Source organism: Notothenia coriiceps, unplaced genomic scaffold (assembly GCF_000735185.1).
Source record: "Notothenia coriiceps isolate Sejong01 unplaced genomic scaffold, NC01 NC01_scaffold00036511, whole genome shotgun sequence".
Lineage (NCBI taxonomy): Eukaryota > Metazoa > Chordata > Actinopteri > Perciformes > Nototheniidae > Notothenia > Notothenia coriiceps.
In genome coordinates this window covers 326,101-345,298 of record NW_011369212.1, presented here as the reverse complement: position 1 = coordinate 345,298, position 19,198 = coordinate 326,101, and the positions used below count along the sequence as shown (strand labels likewise).

General features: G+C 38.8%; 1 protein-coding gene across 1 annotated transcript; it reads right to left on the bottom strand.

The window, feature by feature from the left end:
- Positions 1–253: 253 nt before the first annotated feature.
- On the bottom strand, positions 254–18,842 carry asic1c (acid-sensing (proton-gated) ion channel 1c). Its single transcript, XM_010792548.1, has 10 exons — positions 18,201–18,842; positions 14,689–14,839; positions 14,061–14,188; positions 9,519–9,669; positions 9,357–9,413; positions 8,814–8,967; positions 8,514–8,605; positions 8,077–8,156; positions 7,301–7,372; positions 254–3,295 (listed from the first exon to the last, which is right to left on the bottom strand). The coding sequence occupies exons 1-10, from the start codon at positions 18,840–18,842 to the stop codon at positions 3,191–3,193; spliced, it is 1,632 nt and encodes a 543-aa protein (XP_010790850.1). The 3' UTR covers positions 254–3,190.
- Between the last annotated feature and the right edge of the window lie 356 nt (positions 18,843–19,198).

Below are 19,198 nucleotides of genomic sequence, written 5' to 3'. Positions count from 1 at the left end.
CTCGCATCAAGAGAGCTTTCTTCAATTGTTCCGACGCGATGTTTCGACTATCAATGCACAGAAGTCAAATAAACAACTTCCAAACTCGGGATATGGTACTATCAGAGGAGCCCCTAAAAGCACCATTACTAGATAATTTTGTGTCCACTTTGAGAGCTTTTTCGAGTTTTAAGGGCCTTTAAAATGGGCATGCAGGTACATGTGCTGTCAGTAAAACGAGTTAAGTTACACATAGTTAAGTGTGTATTAACTATTTAATGTACAATTCAGAGTTAAAATCACATATCTACAATAGAATGCACATAAAGCACGTAGAGCCAGATGAAGCAAGTTCAGTTCCCCAGATCTTTGTACGCATGGAAATCTTGATGTTACCTGTTACAACCAGTCTTGAAGGCACATTTATTTCTACTTTAAGCCACATTATGTTTATTATATCCATAAAAATTGATGGAAGGATATATCAGTTTTCTCGCATCTTCCCTTTTTGGGTATTGCACGATACCAAGCCTGGTTTGAGGAGGACCTGCAGAACATCCTTTTGATTCATCTGGCTCCAGAATATACATTTTGTACATTTTGGACCATACAAAGTGAATAGCATGACTAAGATTACATTAAGAGAACAGAGATAATAGGAATACATAATGGTCATGCAAGGGCGAAAATGGATGATATGACATAATTAGTTGGAAATATAATCATTCAAATGTCAGTGTTAGGCGACAGAAATATATAGAGTACGGTTTTCTACTTGGCCATAACTATACGGCAAATATCAGGAGGACTAACAGTTAGAGTTTCTGCCAGTTCAGATGCACTCTGCTGTTCTGTGACAGGTAGTAAGGCAGGGGGTGAGGGGAGAGAGAGGTAAAGACCCGGGACATTTTCACACATCCTTCAGCCAGTTTGTGGTAAATGGTGGGTCATTTGTTTGCTTCTTAACCCGAACAACATGACACACACACTCATCATGACAATGCAGCATCATCAGAATAGCATCATTGTGTAACATGAATTGGCATTTGTCTCTTTAATTAGCTAATGATGGCTAATATACAATTTTCATATCATACATCTGTGTTGCAGCTGTTCAGTCTATCAGTCCAGCCGGTGAAAACATCATTTATTAAAAATGGGAATCCCAAATCTTTTTTTTTTATGTATCTCAACTATTTTAGTTTCAGTGCATTTATTGCTCATGACACAATACCGCTGATTCACCTTTTTTCCTGAAAAGTACGTTTTCCATTTCACAACGAGGTCTCTGGCTGCTCTTGGCAAGTGCCCTTTTTCCTATTAATGATCGAGAAGTGAACACACCAAGTAACAGGGTGTGTACTTAAAACTAGAGCCACAAAAGGTAGTCACAACCATAGACGTCCAGTCATTGGCTTTCAAGTGATGGCTGATCTCCAAAGGTTTGTGCTTCACATCAACAGTCATCTAATACACAGAGTATAAAGCTACAGTGTTATGAACACCACTCAACTTGATTAGCATTATACTTTCACATTAAAAAAAACTACTCTGAATTTCCAGTAAAGTATTTATAGTGAGGATATGTGAGAGTAACAAGTCCATAAAACTAGTGTCAAGGATTTAAATAACAGTGAACATTAACAACGAGAGACTCACACGAAGATCAGAAGAAAAGTTGTGTACGTGAGTAAGATGGGTAAATATTGAGTTTATTATACTTGTTCATTTATACATCACAAACTGTTATTTGTGACTTATTACATGTTCTGGAGTAATAATAATAAAATGATACAATGGTCAAATTTTACAATGCATTTCCGTTATAAATCAATTGTTTTAAATGGGGCTGACGTGCGCAGTGGTTTTTAATGTTTTGAGGCAATTCTCTTGTATCCAATACAGTGGATTCACGCTATAATCACCAGAAACTCAAAGACACTTACGGTCCACCCAGATAGAAAGTCCAAATTCCTTCTCTTGAGTAACAGAAAGGAGAACACTTTATCTTCCTCTATATATATCTATATTCAGATATATTGATATATATATACAGTATATATTTGACAAATGTCTCACATAAGCAGTACAGAATTTCTTCATGGCATTTGATTGCGGGTATTTACAAGTTTCTGTCAAGTTCAGGAATGTCACCAACACACCTCTTTAGGTCTTCTTATGTTCAATAGAGAATAGGTTACTATCACAGGGGGTTGTGCTGATGGACACCTTTAAGACACAGCAATGGAAAAACTGTTTCTGAGAATGATTAAAAAGGCAAAAGGGAAATTGTTTCTCTTCTAAGGAATTCACTGTAAATAAGGGCTAACTTCTGCAGCAAGCTGCATGCTAGCATATATTTTCACTGCACAGCAAGGTAATCCCAAAATATGTAAAAACAATGGAAATAGAAATGTCAGGATATAAAGATACAATCAATAGCCTTGTTCGGCTAACCCTTACTACAAGTAGAAAGTGACTTAAGTTAACTAACACATCAAGTTCAGTTTCTGCCATCCCTGTGGAACAAAACCAGATACTTATATACAAATAATCAAGTTCCCTTTCTGTTTTTAAATTGATTAAGCACAGTCATTTAAATTCATAAGAGCCTCACAGTAGCAAAAGGCAACATTAAACACCAGTCTAGTGAGGGGATTCAGGATTGAGCCGCTCTTTTATCCAACAATCAGCTCACTGAGATGTAAAAGGGCTCTCCTGTTCCAGCTGGTGACAGTATAAGGTCACTCACTACAGCATGTGTTAGATGCTGGAGGCGTAACACTGCTGAGAATCTGCTCTGCTGCAGATACCAATCCACAATTATCATTTGTTGAGGTACGTACAGCAAAGCAGGCACAGCAGAGCTACACCTCATCACAGCCCAGAAAGCATTTTATAAACATATTTCTATATTCTGCTTGTATAACTCAAAAGTGAGAGCATAAGAAAAACAAATCCACAAAATGAAACATGAATAAATTAACACAGATGCCTTGACATGGCAGTTAAACCTGAGTTCTGTTTTGGAAGTGGTCTCTCTCTTTTTTTTCTTTTCTTCTGATGATAGTACTCTATTTCTATTCAGGCATTGATAAACTCTACTAGTATACTCAAACGGTTTCTGTTAAATACATAAATTAAGTCACAGTTTGCTGTCGAGTCCCCGGATGTGCCCTCCTGCCTCCCCCCCAACCCCTTCTTTATGTTGTCAACAAGCAAACTCCTCGAAGTTGCCTAGAGTCGGGTGACGAGGTAACATGTTCGGCGTGAATCCGAGACTCTCCGAGTGACTCCGGAGGGTGTCACAGGTGCTCTGCAACACAGAGGAGGGGGGGGGGGGGGAGGGAGGGAAGACGAGTTCAACCGGGTTAAGGGAGGGGCGATGAATGGAGCCATGATGATGACGATGTAGGTAAGTAAATGAGCCACACGTAAAATGAGAGCGACCGGGACGATGGATGAACGCGGATGAAATGGAAAAAAATGATATGATTCGAGTAGAAATTGTGCAAAACCAAAATTATTAATGCAACAGAGATAAGGAAATGATATATGGAGGAGGGCCGTAAATGACAGAAACATACGGAGACAATGATGAGGTAATGAATACAACAGATTTGGAGGTTCCAAGATCAACCACATTGCATATGTTTCACAGGCAAAGGAAAACCAGAAGGAAGGTGGGGAAATATGAATGAAAGGAGGGAGAAGAGAGAGACAACAGCATTTATTTAGTCCTGTTTTTACACTAGTATTCCTAGGATAGTAAATTCCTATAGTTACAGTTAAGCTGGGAAATCCACATGTCTGCATTTCCCTGTGTGTGCATAGCTGAGTGTATGACTCCTGACGCTGTGTGTGGAACAACCATTGGTCGTCCCACCGGTAAAACTGGCTATTCCAACAGACAGAGAACCATTTATGTGTCGTGCAAACTCACGGCATGCAGACCTGAGATAACATCACAAAGTAATGCATCTAGTGATGTTATCTGGCATGAGCCTCAATGCATGGCCTCTAAATGGAGCTCTGCGCTGGAGGGGAAACAAATGGATCTCGTATGGTTCAGCTTTTTTGTACGATAACTCAATAAATACGTTATTTGTTTTTCACAGGAGGACTGCGCTTTGTCCTATTGGGAGAGAAAGCATCATTATTCAGTGGAAGGAGCGAGTTTCTTTGCATAGAGTCCAATCATTATGCACTCGGAGAAGCCAACCAAAAACACACAGAACTAACCTGCCCTCACATTGGGTTGGATATTAAAATGCTCGCTGCAGTTGGCTAATCACCCCCTTGTTGTTTTTGTTTCACTATTTATCAGAGCATTTGTAGCCACTGAGGAAATCATGTATGAGATGGTTTTCAGGTATGAATGAAAGAGAGGGACAGCATGGGAGGGAGGATCTATAATCAATGGGGTGTGCTACCTGGGGGCATGATTAGGCGTGACACCAGGGCTGGTTGGGTTCTCTGGAAACTCCTGGAATAGACATGATGAAAAGAAAGATGGGTGAGGGTGACTGAAATGAAAATTAAACACAATGCAAATGCTAAAAGTGTTTTTTCCCCCTCAGTGGAAGGTTTAAAGAACTGAAGGAAGATGGCTGTTTGATCATATTTGGATCTTTTTAATAAGCAGGGAAAATAAAAGATGATTACTGTCATCCAGAAGAGTTGACGATCAATAAAGAGAAAAGAAAGTAAAAAAAAATGACAAAATGCTATACTTTACTGTCGGGTTGTTTGAGTGGAGATGTGACAATGGACTAGTTGGAAAAACGATTAGTGATCGTGAGAGAAAGAAAAGGATGATTTATTGTAAGCAGATGAACATATGACATGAATGGGGAAGAAAACAGGACATATCACACTATGTAAAACTCCAGTAAAAGCACAACATACTTTAAATATCATCTCACTGAATAAATGCTTCTTCTTCTACTATTTAAAAACCAGACTGACTAAAAGAACTTCCATCACTATGTTGTCTTGACTTAGATTAACATATTTCCACTTCAACAGAGGAGAATAAACAACTTATTTCAGTCTTTCCTTCCACATCAGCAATCAAAACAGATCCTGAACATGAGGCAACGCAGCATGCAAGATCACAAAACACATGCAGAGACAAAACAATGGCTTCTTCACTGATGTGACGAGACATAAAGGGCATTATGTTGAATTGGTTGTGTTGAAAAAGTCGTGGGCTAAATGTGAGCTTGCATTTCCAAGACTCTTATGGATTCAAACTGCTTGATACAGTATATTTGGGGACAAAAGAACTGTCTGCGCTAACAAACACCAGCTTGAATGCTTTTGATTGAAACAGCACCAGAAAAAAATATGTTTGAGGTTTTGTTAATGTTACACGTCTACAATGAGCTGCACAGAGAGAAACGACTTCATGTCTTTCAAAGAACTGGAAAGAGTTATGGTAATAATGGCAGTAAAACTACTTATTTAAGACTTTTTAGAATCTGTTTGCCTACAGTAGAGGTGCTGGAATATTTGGATGATATGTATTACTAACACAATATTAATATTTCATTTAAAAAATATTCTGGTCATCCTCCCTATTGTATATTGAGACACTCCTAATAACCAATGATATCCTAATGATAGACTATTTGTGAGAACATACAGTTAATCATTTATTAAAAATGAGTTTCTTCTGGAACTCCTTTAAAGTAATTTATTTAAAGGTGGGGTAGGTAAGTTTGAGAAACCGGCTCGAGATACACTTTTTTGTATATTCCATGGAATGCTCTTAACATCCCGATAGCAATGAATATCTTCAGTGCTTTGACAAAAAATCCATAAAAAAATGTCATCTCTGGAAGCCGTAGTACTGTAAAAAGCACGACCAATCATTTGAGCCGGCCCGGTTAAAATAACTGGATGGCCTACCTGCCTGTCAGCCTTCCATCTGTGCACAAACTTATCTCGTGCCCTCATTGGTCATGTGCGCGTTCGTGTGTGTTAGAGGAGGGGCTCTGTAAGGAAGTGGCAGATTTTTTCCGGCTGTGTATTTTCAAATTCTAGCGCACTCGAGCTGGTTTCTCCAAAATTACCTACCCCACCTTTAATCTATAAGAGATACTCGCTTTGTTCTAAAGCACCATCTTTGAAGCTTGGCAGTAAAATAATTTTGAAATTGACTGAAATAAGTCTCTCAAATATTTTTCTCAGCAAAGTGGCTATAACAATAGCTTTACAACTATAGCCAACAAAGGTTTGATTCAGTGCAGAACATTTGCTCATTTCTTATTAACAAAGTTCCTTTCAGTTATTGATAATTCCCTTTGAATAAACCTCACAGTCTGCAGGAGAAGTTCCTCTGGACGCCTTTGGTTTAACAACGGGGGGTTAGACACATAATGTGATTTAGGGCAGGACAGAAATACCCCTCATTATTCTAGCTAAGTTCAAATGGGTTTATTGCTTCTAAGGCGATACAAATGTGTTGAATCATAAAATATGGACACATCTATATCTCGCTCTGTATTCTGCTTATTCTTCTACTCTTCTCCATGAATCAATTCAGAATTTCCTCTGATAATTCTGTAGCAAATTCTGAGTCGGTGAGTGGGATCAGCACCGGAAAAGGGCTTTGACCTCTCAACGTAAGAGCATAAATAAAAGCAGTTTATGAGTCACGTTAAGATGTTTATCCTTAATCAGTCGGACAATTAATTTCTCCTTCACGACTGTTGTTGGTGTTGTAGCAAAACACAAACGATGGAAGTATATAAAGGAGGTTTACTTAGTCAGTTTGCTTCTTTTAATTATTCATCTCTATTGCATCTGTAAAACTATTATTCATTTCATTTCATTTTTTCATTTCAATCTTTATTTCGAACAGATAAAAAAAATAACAAATAAAAAATAACAAATGTGAAATAAGAGAATACCGTATTGTTAAAATACAGTATTTATCCACATTCATGATTCAAAAAAAGTCTTCATATTAATAATAATAATAAAAAATCATATGTGTCCGAAAGGAAGTAGGAGGAAGCAAATGCTTATTAATTATTATTATAGATTGGAACGTTTTGACGCTTCTCCATAATATTCAGCATTTAAATAAAGTGCCATATGTGTATAATATTAGATAAACTGATTATGCATTCATTTTTTTATCACAATACATATTTTCTGTGGGAAAATGAAACTAATGGTAGTGCTGTCCATTCAAAGCATTTTGAATTTCAGTGGACATACTGTATTTGTTGGTATTGTTGTTTCTGAGGTTCATTAAATACATCACATTCACATTCATTCATTCAAATGCATTCTGAGAGACTCAAATTACCAGATTGTCGCTCTGACAACGCTGTGGACGTTTCTTGCGAACGAAGTAGCCCAAAACCTTATCCTTAAACACCTAAATGCAAAAACACATCAAATACTCATTATTCACAGTTAGAATAAATCATGTTCAGTGACATTTAGACATAACATTAGCAGTAGATTATACTGTTAACTTTTTAGGAAATGTACTTTCGTGCAGAGAGTCTGATGAGACGATTAATATCACTCTCAGCTTTGTAATGAAAGCATGAAACTGCAGCCGGTTAGCTTAGCTTAGCATAAAGCCTGAGAACAGGAGAAAACTCACTGAAGATCACTAATTAACAAATTGTTCATTTAATCCATACTAAAACTGGAGGGCAAGAACATAGCTGTGGTTTTCCTGGAGGATATGTGCCCGAGTCCGACTATCTCTTGGAGGGAGCCAACACTTGACATTTTTACATTCCACTTTATTTATGCATGTTACTATTAAGAAATAAGGTGTTTATTCAAGTTATTATTGAGCTTTACAGAAGCTGATGGGCAGATATGTTACCTTGATGGTTCATAGAATTAGTTTCGTTAAACGTAGACTATTTAATTAAGATTAAAAACAACCAATAACATATTCAGGATATAGTTGTCCTGGAAATATTTTAAATGATGTTAAAACATAAGTCAATTAACTGTTAAGTGGTACACTATAACAATTTACTATTATATGCACTTGTACAAAAACACATTTAATTATTGTTTACACTTTTATATCTTAATTTCTGAAAATGATCATTTTACCTCATACAAGTAGTCAAATATTTCCAGTATAGTTAGGACGCTGGCTCCGATGAACAGTCCCATCTGACCTCCAATGTCACCTAGAAGGAGAGATGAACAGATATGTGAGGGTACAGGGATGAAACAATAGCGTGTGACGGTGTTTCCTGTGCTGTCACTTCTCATTCAGTATCTCTAAGAGTAATCTGCACAGAGTTGTCAAAAGTGTCCAACCAGCCCCAACTTCTCCTCAGACACAACCACAGCTGCCCTTGCAAGAGCATCAGATTATGAAAATGTGTTCAGCCTTTTTCAAGAGTTCAAAGAGGAAACCTCAAAGCACCGGGCGCGAACACACGATGTGAAATGTGCGGTGGCGGCGGCCCGCTGAGAGCGCTGATACCGAGGTCAACCACATTTTTCTGTCACAATAAACCTGAAAACGGCGAGAATCTTACCGAGGAGCCCGGCAATTTCATAGGCTTTCTTCTGCTCAATCTTCTCGTAATTCAGAGCTTCAAAGAAGATGTCCATTACCAATATATTTTCTCTGGAGAGAGGACAGACAAGATCAAACCCAAAGAGTTTATTGCTGTTATTACATTACAGCAAATAGCACCTCTCATTTCCTGTGTAACTATCTTTCATTATTGTTACATTGAAGGTGAACGATGGAGACCCAGGTCATGCTATGCCACAATATATCCATCCATTAACAGAAGAAAAGAGGCTAAGAACTGCTACCGTATAATACTTACCCAATATACTGCTCAGTTTTGTTGAATTTCTTAGCCAGATATTTAGCAGATGCCTTACTGGGGATCTTAACCATGGACAGCTCCTTGCCATAGCGAGTCATGTTGCAGGGGGTCTCACACACACAGTAATCGTTGTCTTTCTCTACCAAAAAGTCTGTGGATGATCAAAGTCATTTCAAGAATCAAACAAACCTGCTCTCTAAAAATATCCCTGCACACAACTGAAGAAACAACATACGCTGCCATCGTTCACTTTCCATGAAAGCAAATAATGACTACAGTGGAGGGAGAAAAGAAAACCCGTAGGGATTTATTTAACATCGACGAAGCAGAGACACATCACAAATCCTGCTAATGGAATTTTTATACAATTATTTTTCCTTTATTATTTTTTGCTTTAGCACTGTCTGAGATCAAAGTCATTTCAAATTAAAGCTACGGAGGCATTATATTGAAGCTTGAAAAGTCTCATGAAACTGCTGCTGGACACAAAATGATCACACCAATATTTCTTACTTATGCAATAAAGTGGGGGGGGCTCACCTAAAGCTGGGTCAGCACAGTCTTTGTACTGCTCAGGTGTGCAAACTGTTGAGGTCCCTGTTTGAAATAACAATAATTACACATATGATATAAAAAAAAACACATTGGGAAGAAGTATTCACAGTTATATTTTTGATTTGGTACGTCTTTCTGAAATCATACCAGGCATGTGAACCATCCTGCAGTTGCAGTTCTCCAGCAGGTACCGAGTTTCACAGTCAATGCGGCAGGCGGTGATGCTGTACGTGGAGAAGAATTCAGAGTCTATGGGAGTAGACTTGCAATCTCCCCAAGGCGGAGGGAGGTACTGAAGCTGAAAGAGCAAACAGCACATGTTTTCCCTCAGTATATCAGCACACAGGATTACAACCAAAAACATAATGCAAGCCCAGTGCAGTGCAGCCGAGGAAATACAAAAGAAGACAACAAGCTGACAAAACCCAACACAAATGTCTCTCACATAAAAAAATAAATACAGAAGCATCACTCAATGTGCACTGCGACAGTATTGGAACAAAATGTCCGTTCAGACCAACTTTATTTCTCACGTATAGCAGCAAGCAGGCGTCATGCATTGCGTATCATAACTGATGCAGGTCTAGTCCCCGGTAGGAAGCAGAATACCATGGGAATAGAGACAGGGCTAATACAAATCTGTAAAATATGTAGATTCAGACAGGACACCACAATTAATAGACAAACCGTACAACCTGAGAACAGAATTCAGAACATTTGAATGGACACATAAATTAATTGTAGCGATTATACAGAGCTTTATATCTTATTTTAGGGAACATTTGATGAATTCCTCATGACTAAATGACTCCTCATAAGCATATAAAAGTGTTTTTTTTTTAAATTGTAAATTAACTATTGAGATTTTCTAATTTAAACCCATGAGTTTTTTTTCTAAAGCTACACTGGACTGCAGCCTTGTGAATTAAACAATGAAGTGAAGTCAGTGTGCAGTCTCATTAGAGTAAACTCTCATTAATAAGGTGAAGAGCAGGTCATTACATTTACGAGTAACTCCGGGAATTCCAAATGAATTCACTAATGAGGAATATCTAATGCCTGAGTTTTAACTTTTTGGTTCACCGTAACCATTGGACCCATGGTGCTCGTCTCATAGCGGCAGAAATGTGCCCCGTGTGCAGAGCTCTCTTAAACACTTAAAGACACTCTTTTTTTTACCGACATTTACCCACCAACAAGACTTTCAGACAGCTTTTAAAGTCTTGTTTACAGCTATTAAATGGTAAGAAATGCTTAGGACTCATTTTCATGACACAAACAAACCAATTATTTGTGAAGGCTAGTGCTGCTTGCTTGGAGCAGATAGCTTCTAATTGCAGAGGGAGGTAGCCAACAGCCTAAAGGTTTCTTCCTGACAAAACTTCACAGAGAGATGAGGCTGCTGTTGCATTAACATACACTGTAATTCCCAGCCATCTCCCCCAGCGCTAACAAGGCTGACAATCTAATGTTCATTTAGTCAACAGAAAGTGACAGAGATAGAGTGGAGTTCGCTCAAGGAGTGGACTTAAACTGGCAAACATTATTAAGCCGTTATTGAACTCCATTTCTAGCCCACAGACTCTCATAACAGGAGTGTCGAAAAAAACTAAAAAAGTCTTCATGGGTAATAAAACCTAATGAATCACATTGTCTGGCCCCTACAGATGATATTAAGTAGCGGTCCAGTGGATCGCCCCGATAACATAAAGGCATAACAAAAACAAAAATGCAAACAGAACTATATATGGCCGAGAGAGGGTAAAGCCAAACAACAGCTTTGAGGAAGATACAGACTCGGATGAATGGATTCAAGCTGGAATGAAACCCATTAACTGCTTTTTACTGACATCTATTAAACAGAGAAGACAAGGGGCGACAGACTGTAGATGTTGGATGTCATTGCTTCAGCCACACAGAGGGGGACAGATGGATCCATTCCTTAGGGGGGCAGCAGATGAAGTTGTGAATCTTACTGATGGGTGTGTAAGTATTAAACAATACACGACTTGTGGCATGCAGCAAGCCATACAGTCATACGCTACCCTCTGCTCTTGGCTGGAAACAAACGTTTGGAAGCCGGGGGCGACCCCGAAGCCCAGCTGATGGAGGAAAGGAGGCTCAGACTGAGTGTGAAGCTGTACCTTTATGCCGGCCTCATAGGACGTCTCATCTAGGGCGAGGGGGTGAGGGAACACAGCCCACGTCATTATCAGAATAAGGAGGAGGAGCAACAGCAATGCGAGGGACAGGAAGTGATCAACACCTTCAGACAAGAGAGTAGTGAATCAAATAAAAAGCTAGGACTCCCAGCAGTGCAAGACAACTTTTTTTATCATCGGTATAAATTAAAGTTACTTACGCAGCGCCAGGAGTTTTGGCAGGTTACCACTATTAAAGGTCGCGTCTAAATCATGACTCAGGGATGCGACTGTTGCCGTAGTCATGACAGACGTCATACCCATGTTATTATTTTTAGCGGCAACCAAAAGTGTTTAAGACTTTTGATTGCTTGGATCCTTTTGGGAGTTTTTCCGTAATTGGTGATATTTGGCTATATACATAACATTTGATTGATTTAATTTGATTCTACACTGGTGGGTTGTCATTTAGTCACTCTATTCTAATATCCACTCGAGCTCGGGCGACCACAGAGTTCAGTTTCAACCATTACATAATTGTGCTATAAAGTTGGCTCTCAGATCTCACCAGTCATATCTTCCTATTAAAAATGAAATTCCTCACTGACAGAGGCTTCACAAATGAGACATCTAGAAATCACAAGTGCTTTATCCAGATGTCAGTTATTAGCCTACACTGAGAGCAGTGTCACTGTACTCGTGTGAGACTGATTGAAATTAATGCTGGCCAGACTTTAATGACAGTCTAATTAATTCAGCACATCTTTGAGGTCGTAAACACCTCTTTTAGCTGTCACTGGTGTGGGCGCTCGTGTCAAGATTATAAATGACAATCCATGTACTTTTGTTTTCAGGAGGAAACTTTGCGATGTGATTAATAGATCAGATTCACTTCTTAGAGACTGCTGAACGATGATACACTTGGAGCACTTGACACTGCTACATAGGTGAAATAGAAACATTACACGTTCAAATACTGCTTCCCAACAATATCATTTCTCATCTCTGTGGTGTCCAAATGTCTGTTTTAGGGCACCAAACTCAGCCTCAATAATCCCATGTTATTCTGCTAAAACAAAATGGTGGAAGGATGAATTTGATCATTTATCTCATGCTCATGAACTGACCAAGACCATTAACTTAAGGAGCAAAATCATTTCAATTGGGCTTGATTAGTTTCTCAAGTAATAATTTACATTTACTGCTGGGGTATCAATTATTTTGAGACTTCACAAGGGCTCATTATGAGGTGGATATTATAATGAACCTGCGGCATAATACAGAAATGCACTTGATCTCAAAGGTAATCCTTGCAATATCCTGAAATCCTTTGTGGCACGGGCGTCATTTCCTTGTGTCTTAAAATGAGGGTTTTTCTCCTTGTCAGAGTATATTTCCATATTCTTTCCCTGTATCCATATGAAAATGAGTGGGGTTAGGCACGTGTGCTTATTCTAGTGTAGAATAAGAGGCATGATTTGAATGTGTTGTCTTGACAACATAAAAAAAATGCAGTACAGTTTGATTAATTTGGATATGATGTCCATGTGAGCTCAGAGTTACGACCTTGAACAAAAGCATTCCGATCAATTCAGGCTCAACTGTAGTTATTACTTTTCTTCCTTCACGATATTTCAGGGCTAGAATCAAATTTTCTGCAAAACCCGCCACAGGCTCTTTTGCTTCCTTTGATATTTTCTGCTAAAACTCACATTTGCTAAGCCCTTAAATCATTAAAACATGTGGGTCAGATTTCTCATCTAATGCTGCATGCCTTAAGTGTTAATGAATTAGGAACATAAACTAATGATGACAGGTGCACCAGGCTTCTTTTAATAGGTACATTTAACATCAAAACTTCAGGATCATTTAAATATTTATTTCTTAAGATACAGAAAGTCATGAGAGGTCAGTTATTTAAAGTGAATCTGATTTTGGCTTTGGCTGCCAGATGACCAATTTGGCAATAATTTTTTACATTACCGTTAACATTAAGGGTTTTAATTATAAGAAATTATAAGATGAACTAATTATACATATAAGTAATTTTTGCTCCAAACACGTTAAATTCGTTTTTGTTTTTTTATTAATCAAATCAAAGACTGTTGATCGTGGCTGTGTGAATTCTGATCTCTTTAATTGGCCAGTAGACACATTTCATAGCATTAGAATAGGCTGTATTATTTTTCCCCCCCACAAACTGAAAGCAAGGAAGACATTTCTAGTTGCCAGATATTTGTGTGTAGTGTGATAGTCTCAGATAAGCCCAGTATGTTTGTTTTCTTAAATCTATCATTACTAGGTCTTGCTCTACCAATATTCCTTGGCTGCTATAATCCCTAAATGTTTACCCTGAACCCCTGGGTGTTTATATAACACCTTAACAGCACATTTTCCACTCAAGGTAAACCAACAATCTGATTTTGCTCCAGGCTCTGAGACACAGAGGTAATGGGCACTGGCTGTTGAGGATTTGGGGACAAACACAGAATGAAGCGGAGCGGGAAAAAGGTTGAGGCCGGAGTGGAGGAGGCTGAACATTAGGTACCAGTTGCTGCTGACATGACACAAAAGTTTGAAAACCAGGGGCCACACCAAATCCCAGTTGGTCAATGAAGGGCGGCTCGTCCTGGCTGTGGATCTGAACCTTGATGCCTGCTTCGTAGGAGGTCTCATCTGTGGATACAGCACGCCAGAATATATAACAACAAATACGGTCGCCTAAGGAAACCCGCTCTTAGTGCTCCCAAAGCCCCTACTGAGAGCTGATATCAGAGATATATTTTATGGCATAAAACAGAATTAGAACCTCAGATTTATTACATGCTGTAAACTTTATGAATACAGTGGGTGTCGTTTTTTTGGACCAATATGTCAATAAATGTCATATCTTATGTGGGCGGTCGACCTGAAAAAACTTTTTATTTTATACTATTAAACATAGTAATAGCTAGTACATCACTTCTGTGTAGTCGAAGTTCTGAAGACAATAGGCAGTAAAAAGAAGATAAGAAAACCTGGGAAAATATTGTGATTATGTTATCTTAATAAAGTAATACATCCTCCTGTTAGATACATGATTTGTGACGAGAATAGTTTGGATTTTCCGTGTAACCACACAAGATGGAGTGATTTTCACAAGGATAAAATGTTACCGTTTACTGTTTTATACTGACCTGTCTCTCCCCAAACAGGCAGGTATTCATCCTGCTGGATGTCCAACATGATCTCCAAGCCGTTCCCCGTGCCGCCTTTTAATGTGGTCAACAAAGGGTTGCCGTCTTTTCCAGAGTTGAAAGTGTAGCATTTTCCGTAGCGTGTGTAAATCTGTAAAGAAAGAGCAGAGAAAAAGAAGGAGCGTAAATGAAAAGTTAAAGCCTTTCCACTGTGCTGTGGTAAATTGTGCACATTTACAAGATGTATTACATGTCAGCCTGTAATTGTGCAGGACAGCTAATCATTGCAGAGGCTTTGTGATTATCAGAGAAACAGTACTGACTTTAAACTGGCACCTGGCTCTGAGTTGAGGATTTAATGAGCTTTCCTTCGCAGCAGCCGCAGTTATCAATCTTCACCCAATTTATTTTACTCAAGAGTATTTTAAGAAAGAATGTACTATATTGCCGTCATTAAATAAGAAACACCTGAGGTGAATGCCCTCTGGACACACACGCAAACTATTTTTTGAGTTTGAAAAACATATTTGTGTGTCTTGACTTACCGCTTGATGTGCAATCTTTACAGTACATTGCCTCACACAAAATATCTTTCAGATCTAATTAAATGACTTGTTTTCAGCTTTTGCTTTTGAGTCACAGTTGACAGATATTTAATGTTTTTCAAGTTTATGGATTTTCACTGTGATTGGAAAATTCTCCACTCTCTGCAAAACAATGCGCAATAAATCTGCATCACGATTATTGTAAATGTTGACAGTTGAAACTGAACTCTAGAGTTTGGATCAAGACTAAGAAAACTTACAATTCTGAAAATGGCTTAAAGGATTGTGTCAATTCAAGCTAAGTCTATCAGTTTGAGATAAGATTACCACACAGCAGAATTGATTGGTTATGCAACACTATGAGGAACTTCAATATCTGTTATTCATGCATTTCATGTCATGGTTTTGGATTTATGTTTTCATTTTCCACCTTTTTATTTTTTAAATGTTTTCCTCCTTGTGTCTTGTCTGATCCTACTTCCTGTGTTTGCCTTCCTGTCGTTAGTTTCCCTGGTGTGTCTGTTTGTCTGATTGTCACCTGCCGCCCTTGTGTTTCTGCCTCCCCTGCCCAGCTGTGTCTTGTCCTGTGATTACCCTTCTGTGTATTTAGTCTCGTCTTCCCCTGTGCTCCATGTCTGTTCGTCTCTCCTCGTCTATGTTACCTGCCCGTCTCTTGATGTCCATGCTCTTGTCCATGCTACCTGTCACGCTCCATGCTTGTTCCTGAGGTTTTCTGTCCTGATCCTTCCTCGTACTCCCTGGGTTTTGGTAATGTTAAGTTGTTCCTTGTTTTCTGTTGTCATCAGCTTTGGGAAATAAAGCTCATTTTTTGTTACCTAACCTTTTAGTCCTCTTACTGCATTTGGGTCCTATTTTTCCCCACCCCTGACATTTCACCAGAAAAATCTGCACCGTTTTAAAGAAAATAGTTCATCACAAGTTTATCAAAGTTACAACAATATCTGCTTGTTGGTGTTGATGGCAAAAAACTTCATATTTAAATGGGGTGAGTGTGAAAGAATCAGGATGACCAATCATACACCAACATAACACAATAAAATGAAAAAGGCTTAAAAATGTTTATTATGAATTAAATAAAAAATATTATTGAATATACTATTGTGAAATGTAATCACAATTAAATATGTTATGTTCTGGAACAATACCACTGAATTTAACACATGTACACTACTAATAAAATATGTTGGCATTTTCTTTTTCAGTCAATAATTTCAAATTGAATTTCAATAATTCATCAAGGTTGGTCAAACTGCAATATTGAAATTAAAACTTCAACATCAGATTAATCAAGCCAGATTGGATTTTATTTCAAAATGCAACATCACTTCCTGAAAATATAATAAGGGGAATTCAAACATTTTTTTTTTTATAAATAGTTAATTTCAGAACTAGGTCATTCTCAGTTTTTCAAACTTCCATCTAAAACCCTCATTGTTGATTTTTAAATAGTTATTTGCTAAATTGAGCCACACTTCCTACATTAATGATCATGGATGTCCAAATATCCTTCCTTGGCAAACAATAATTGGCCGTACAAACACTGTAGCATCCTGACATGATGCTTTTGTGGCTGTCGAGGTTTTTCTTCACAACACCAGTAGCACTGGAATGTCATCCAATGGTTAATTTTCACTACCCAGTGTGCTGAGGTTGGGGTGATAGGGCTTCTGGCAAAAAATTCAACCAGCATGGCGAAGCTGATCTCCAGAGATCAGAGTCAGTGTTCCACATCCAGACACAGACAGACGGGCATGCAGCTCGGATAGATAAGACAGCTTTGGTCCTTTCCCCCTGCTGGCTGTATAATGAGGTCTGCAAGAGTACTGTAACTAGAGACCTCTCTTTAAAGATTCAGATTTAAGTTTAGATAAAAAGGAGCTTCATTCTGTCACATCACAGCCACACCATATACCTCTCTCTCTCCAAGCACAAGACAGTTTAAATCCCAATTATGGCTCCATGCAATCTGACCGTCATGCTAGAGATTGCAGAGATTCTGCATTGGTATATGCAAAACAGGGAAGCCACCGTTGACAGCTGACATACTGCAGTGTGCAAGATTTTGCATTTCAAATATATTCACTGTAGTAGTCATAGTTACAGGTTAGGTTTTCATGACGCTGTATATACTAATATATCTGGTTAAATGAAGATCCAGTGACAGTTACTGCTTTAAATCTACCAGTGTGCCCAGATTTAAATTATTGTCAGTGCTGTAGAAATAAATGAGTCGCTCTTCAGGCGGATTTCTCACTGCAGAAGTTTCTCTGTTGAGTCTTTAATATTTTCTGATGTTAAAGGCTGTTTTGAAAGCATTGGAGAAAGAAATATTACTATTGTGAATAGTTTGACAATAGTTTGTAAACATCATCCAATTCCTCCATGCAGCATATGCTTACTCAAAACGTAATTAACGTTTTCTTTTAGGCTTTGCTGCATTTTCAATACAAAACCGTACACTGCACATGCCTTCCAGATGTTTAATAAGGGAAGCTACATTTTTAATTTGAACTGATTTACTTGTTTGAATTATTAATGCTCTAATTTGTCTACCTTTCTATTGTTGTCACGGGTTGTAAATCAAAAAGGCGTTAAAGCAACTGTGAGTAAGAATTGCCAGGCAGAGTATAACCAAATGAGAAACTAAGAAGAGTGTAAAGAAGACAACAACGTCCTTGATGATGACATGCCGTGACATTTTCACCACAACATGAAGGAAGCATTTGTTTCCGGGACTGACTTTTGTAGACATTTAGTTTAATAAAGAAAACATCTGTCATGTGTGAGAGGTAAAAACAGTAAAGGCTTGTTTTCAGCTTTGAAGCTCAAAAACACCCTGAGAGATTGAGGGTGGGTCGTCAAATGCTTCCATTAATTATTAATACACCTTGTAAACAACCATTCATATCCACAGCTGACAAACACCATATTTATCTCTGTACATACAGTGCTGAAGTTTTTGTAGGTGCAGGGGTCCCCTCTGAACCTGCACTCCAGCAGCATGTCCTCCAGCTGGTGGCCGAGGCGTCCCATCATCTCTGTGGTGTTGGTGCTGATATCAGGGGGCGGGGTGTAGTTTTTGAAGTCCAACAGGTTCAGGAGACCCTGTATGTGGCTGTCTCTGAGCAGGGACACGCTCTGCTCCACCACTGTGTGATTGGGGTACATCAGGTCCATCCAGTAGCCGCTGTGGTACAGGTCATCCTTGGTCAGAGCGGCCATGCGGAACACGTTCTTGTTGCAGAAAGTAACAGCTGGGAAGGACATGTTGTGAGCCCACACCATGTAGATCTTGGTGATGGCAGGGTAGGACATCAAGTAGAGGATCCGATTCCAGGACAAGGTGCACAGCAGACTGATACAAAGGAAGAAGGCCATGATCCAGATGACTCGCTGCAGTTTCGACTTGTCCGGAAAGAAGATAAACTTCAAACCATGAACTTTGGTCCTCATAATGAAATCCACAGTGATCTCTTTCAGTGTTGGTTTAAGTGATCTGGACTTCTTTTGGACAGGAGTCTCTTGGGTATCACTTTCTTTAAGCGGTGGTCCCATGGCGACTGTTTTGGATATTGGTGCTTTAACCATAATCGCTTCTGTTAAGGTGGACGCTTCTTTACTAATTGCTGTTTCTTAGATTCCAACCCTACACATGTCTAATTCACACACAACCATCCCCAGGTTTAACTAACACGATTTCCAGGTAGCAGCGACTGGAGTCCTGATGTGAAGCTGTCCCACTGTTCACGCTTGAAAATGATTTGCCGAAAACAAAGGAACTGAGCTCCTTTGGGGAGGTAACATTGATTTACATAATGATTCCTTTAAGGGAAAAACAGCTGAATCAGTCCATTAATAAAAAAAACTCAAGCGTAGCCAACATCAAGAGATAAATGGACGTGATAATGGCAGATGTTAGCGACGGCTTCACTCCCAGAGGCAAT

Coding starts and splice junctions, on each gene's coding strand:
- asic1c (XM_010792548.1), bottom strand. CDS start 18,842: ATGGTTAAAGCACCAATATCCAAAACAGTCGCCATGGGACCACCGCTT. Junction 8,968..9,356: donor CTGTGCTGACCCAGCTTTAG/GTGAGCCCCCCC, acceptor GATCATCCACAG/ACTTTTTGGTAGAGAAAGAC. Junction 7,373..8,076: donor TATTTGACTACTTGTATGAG/GTAAAATGATCA, acceptor TTTTGCATTTAG/GTGTTTAAGGATAAGGTTTT.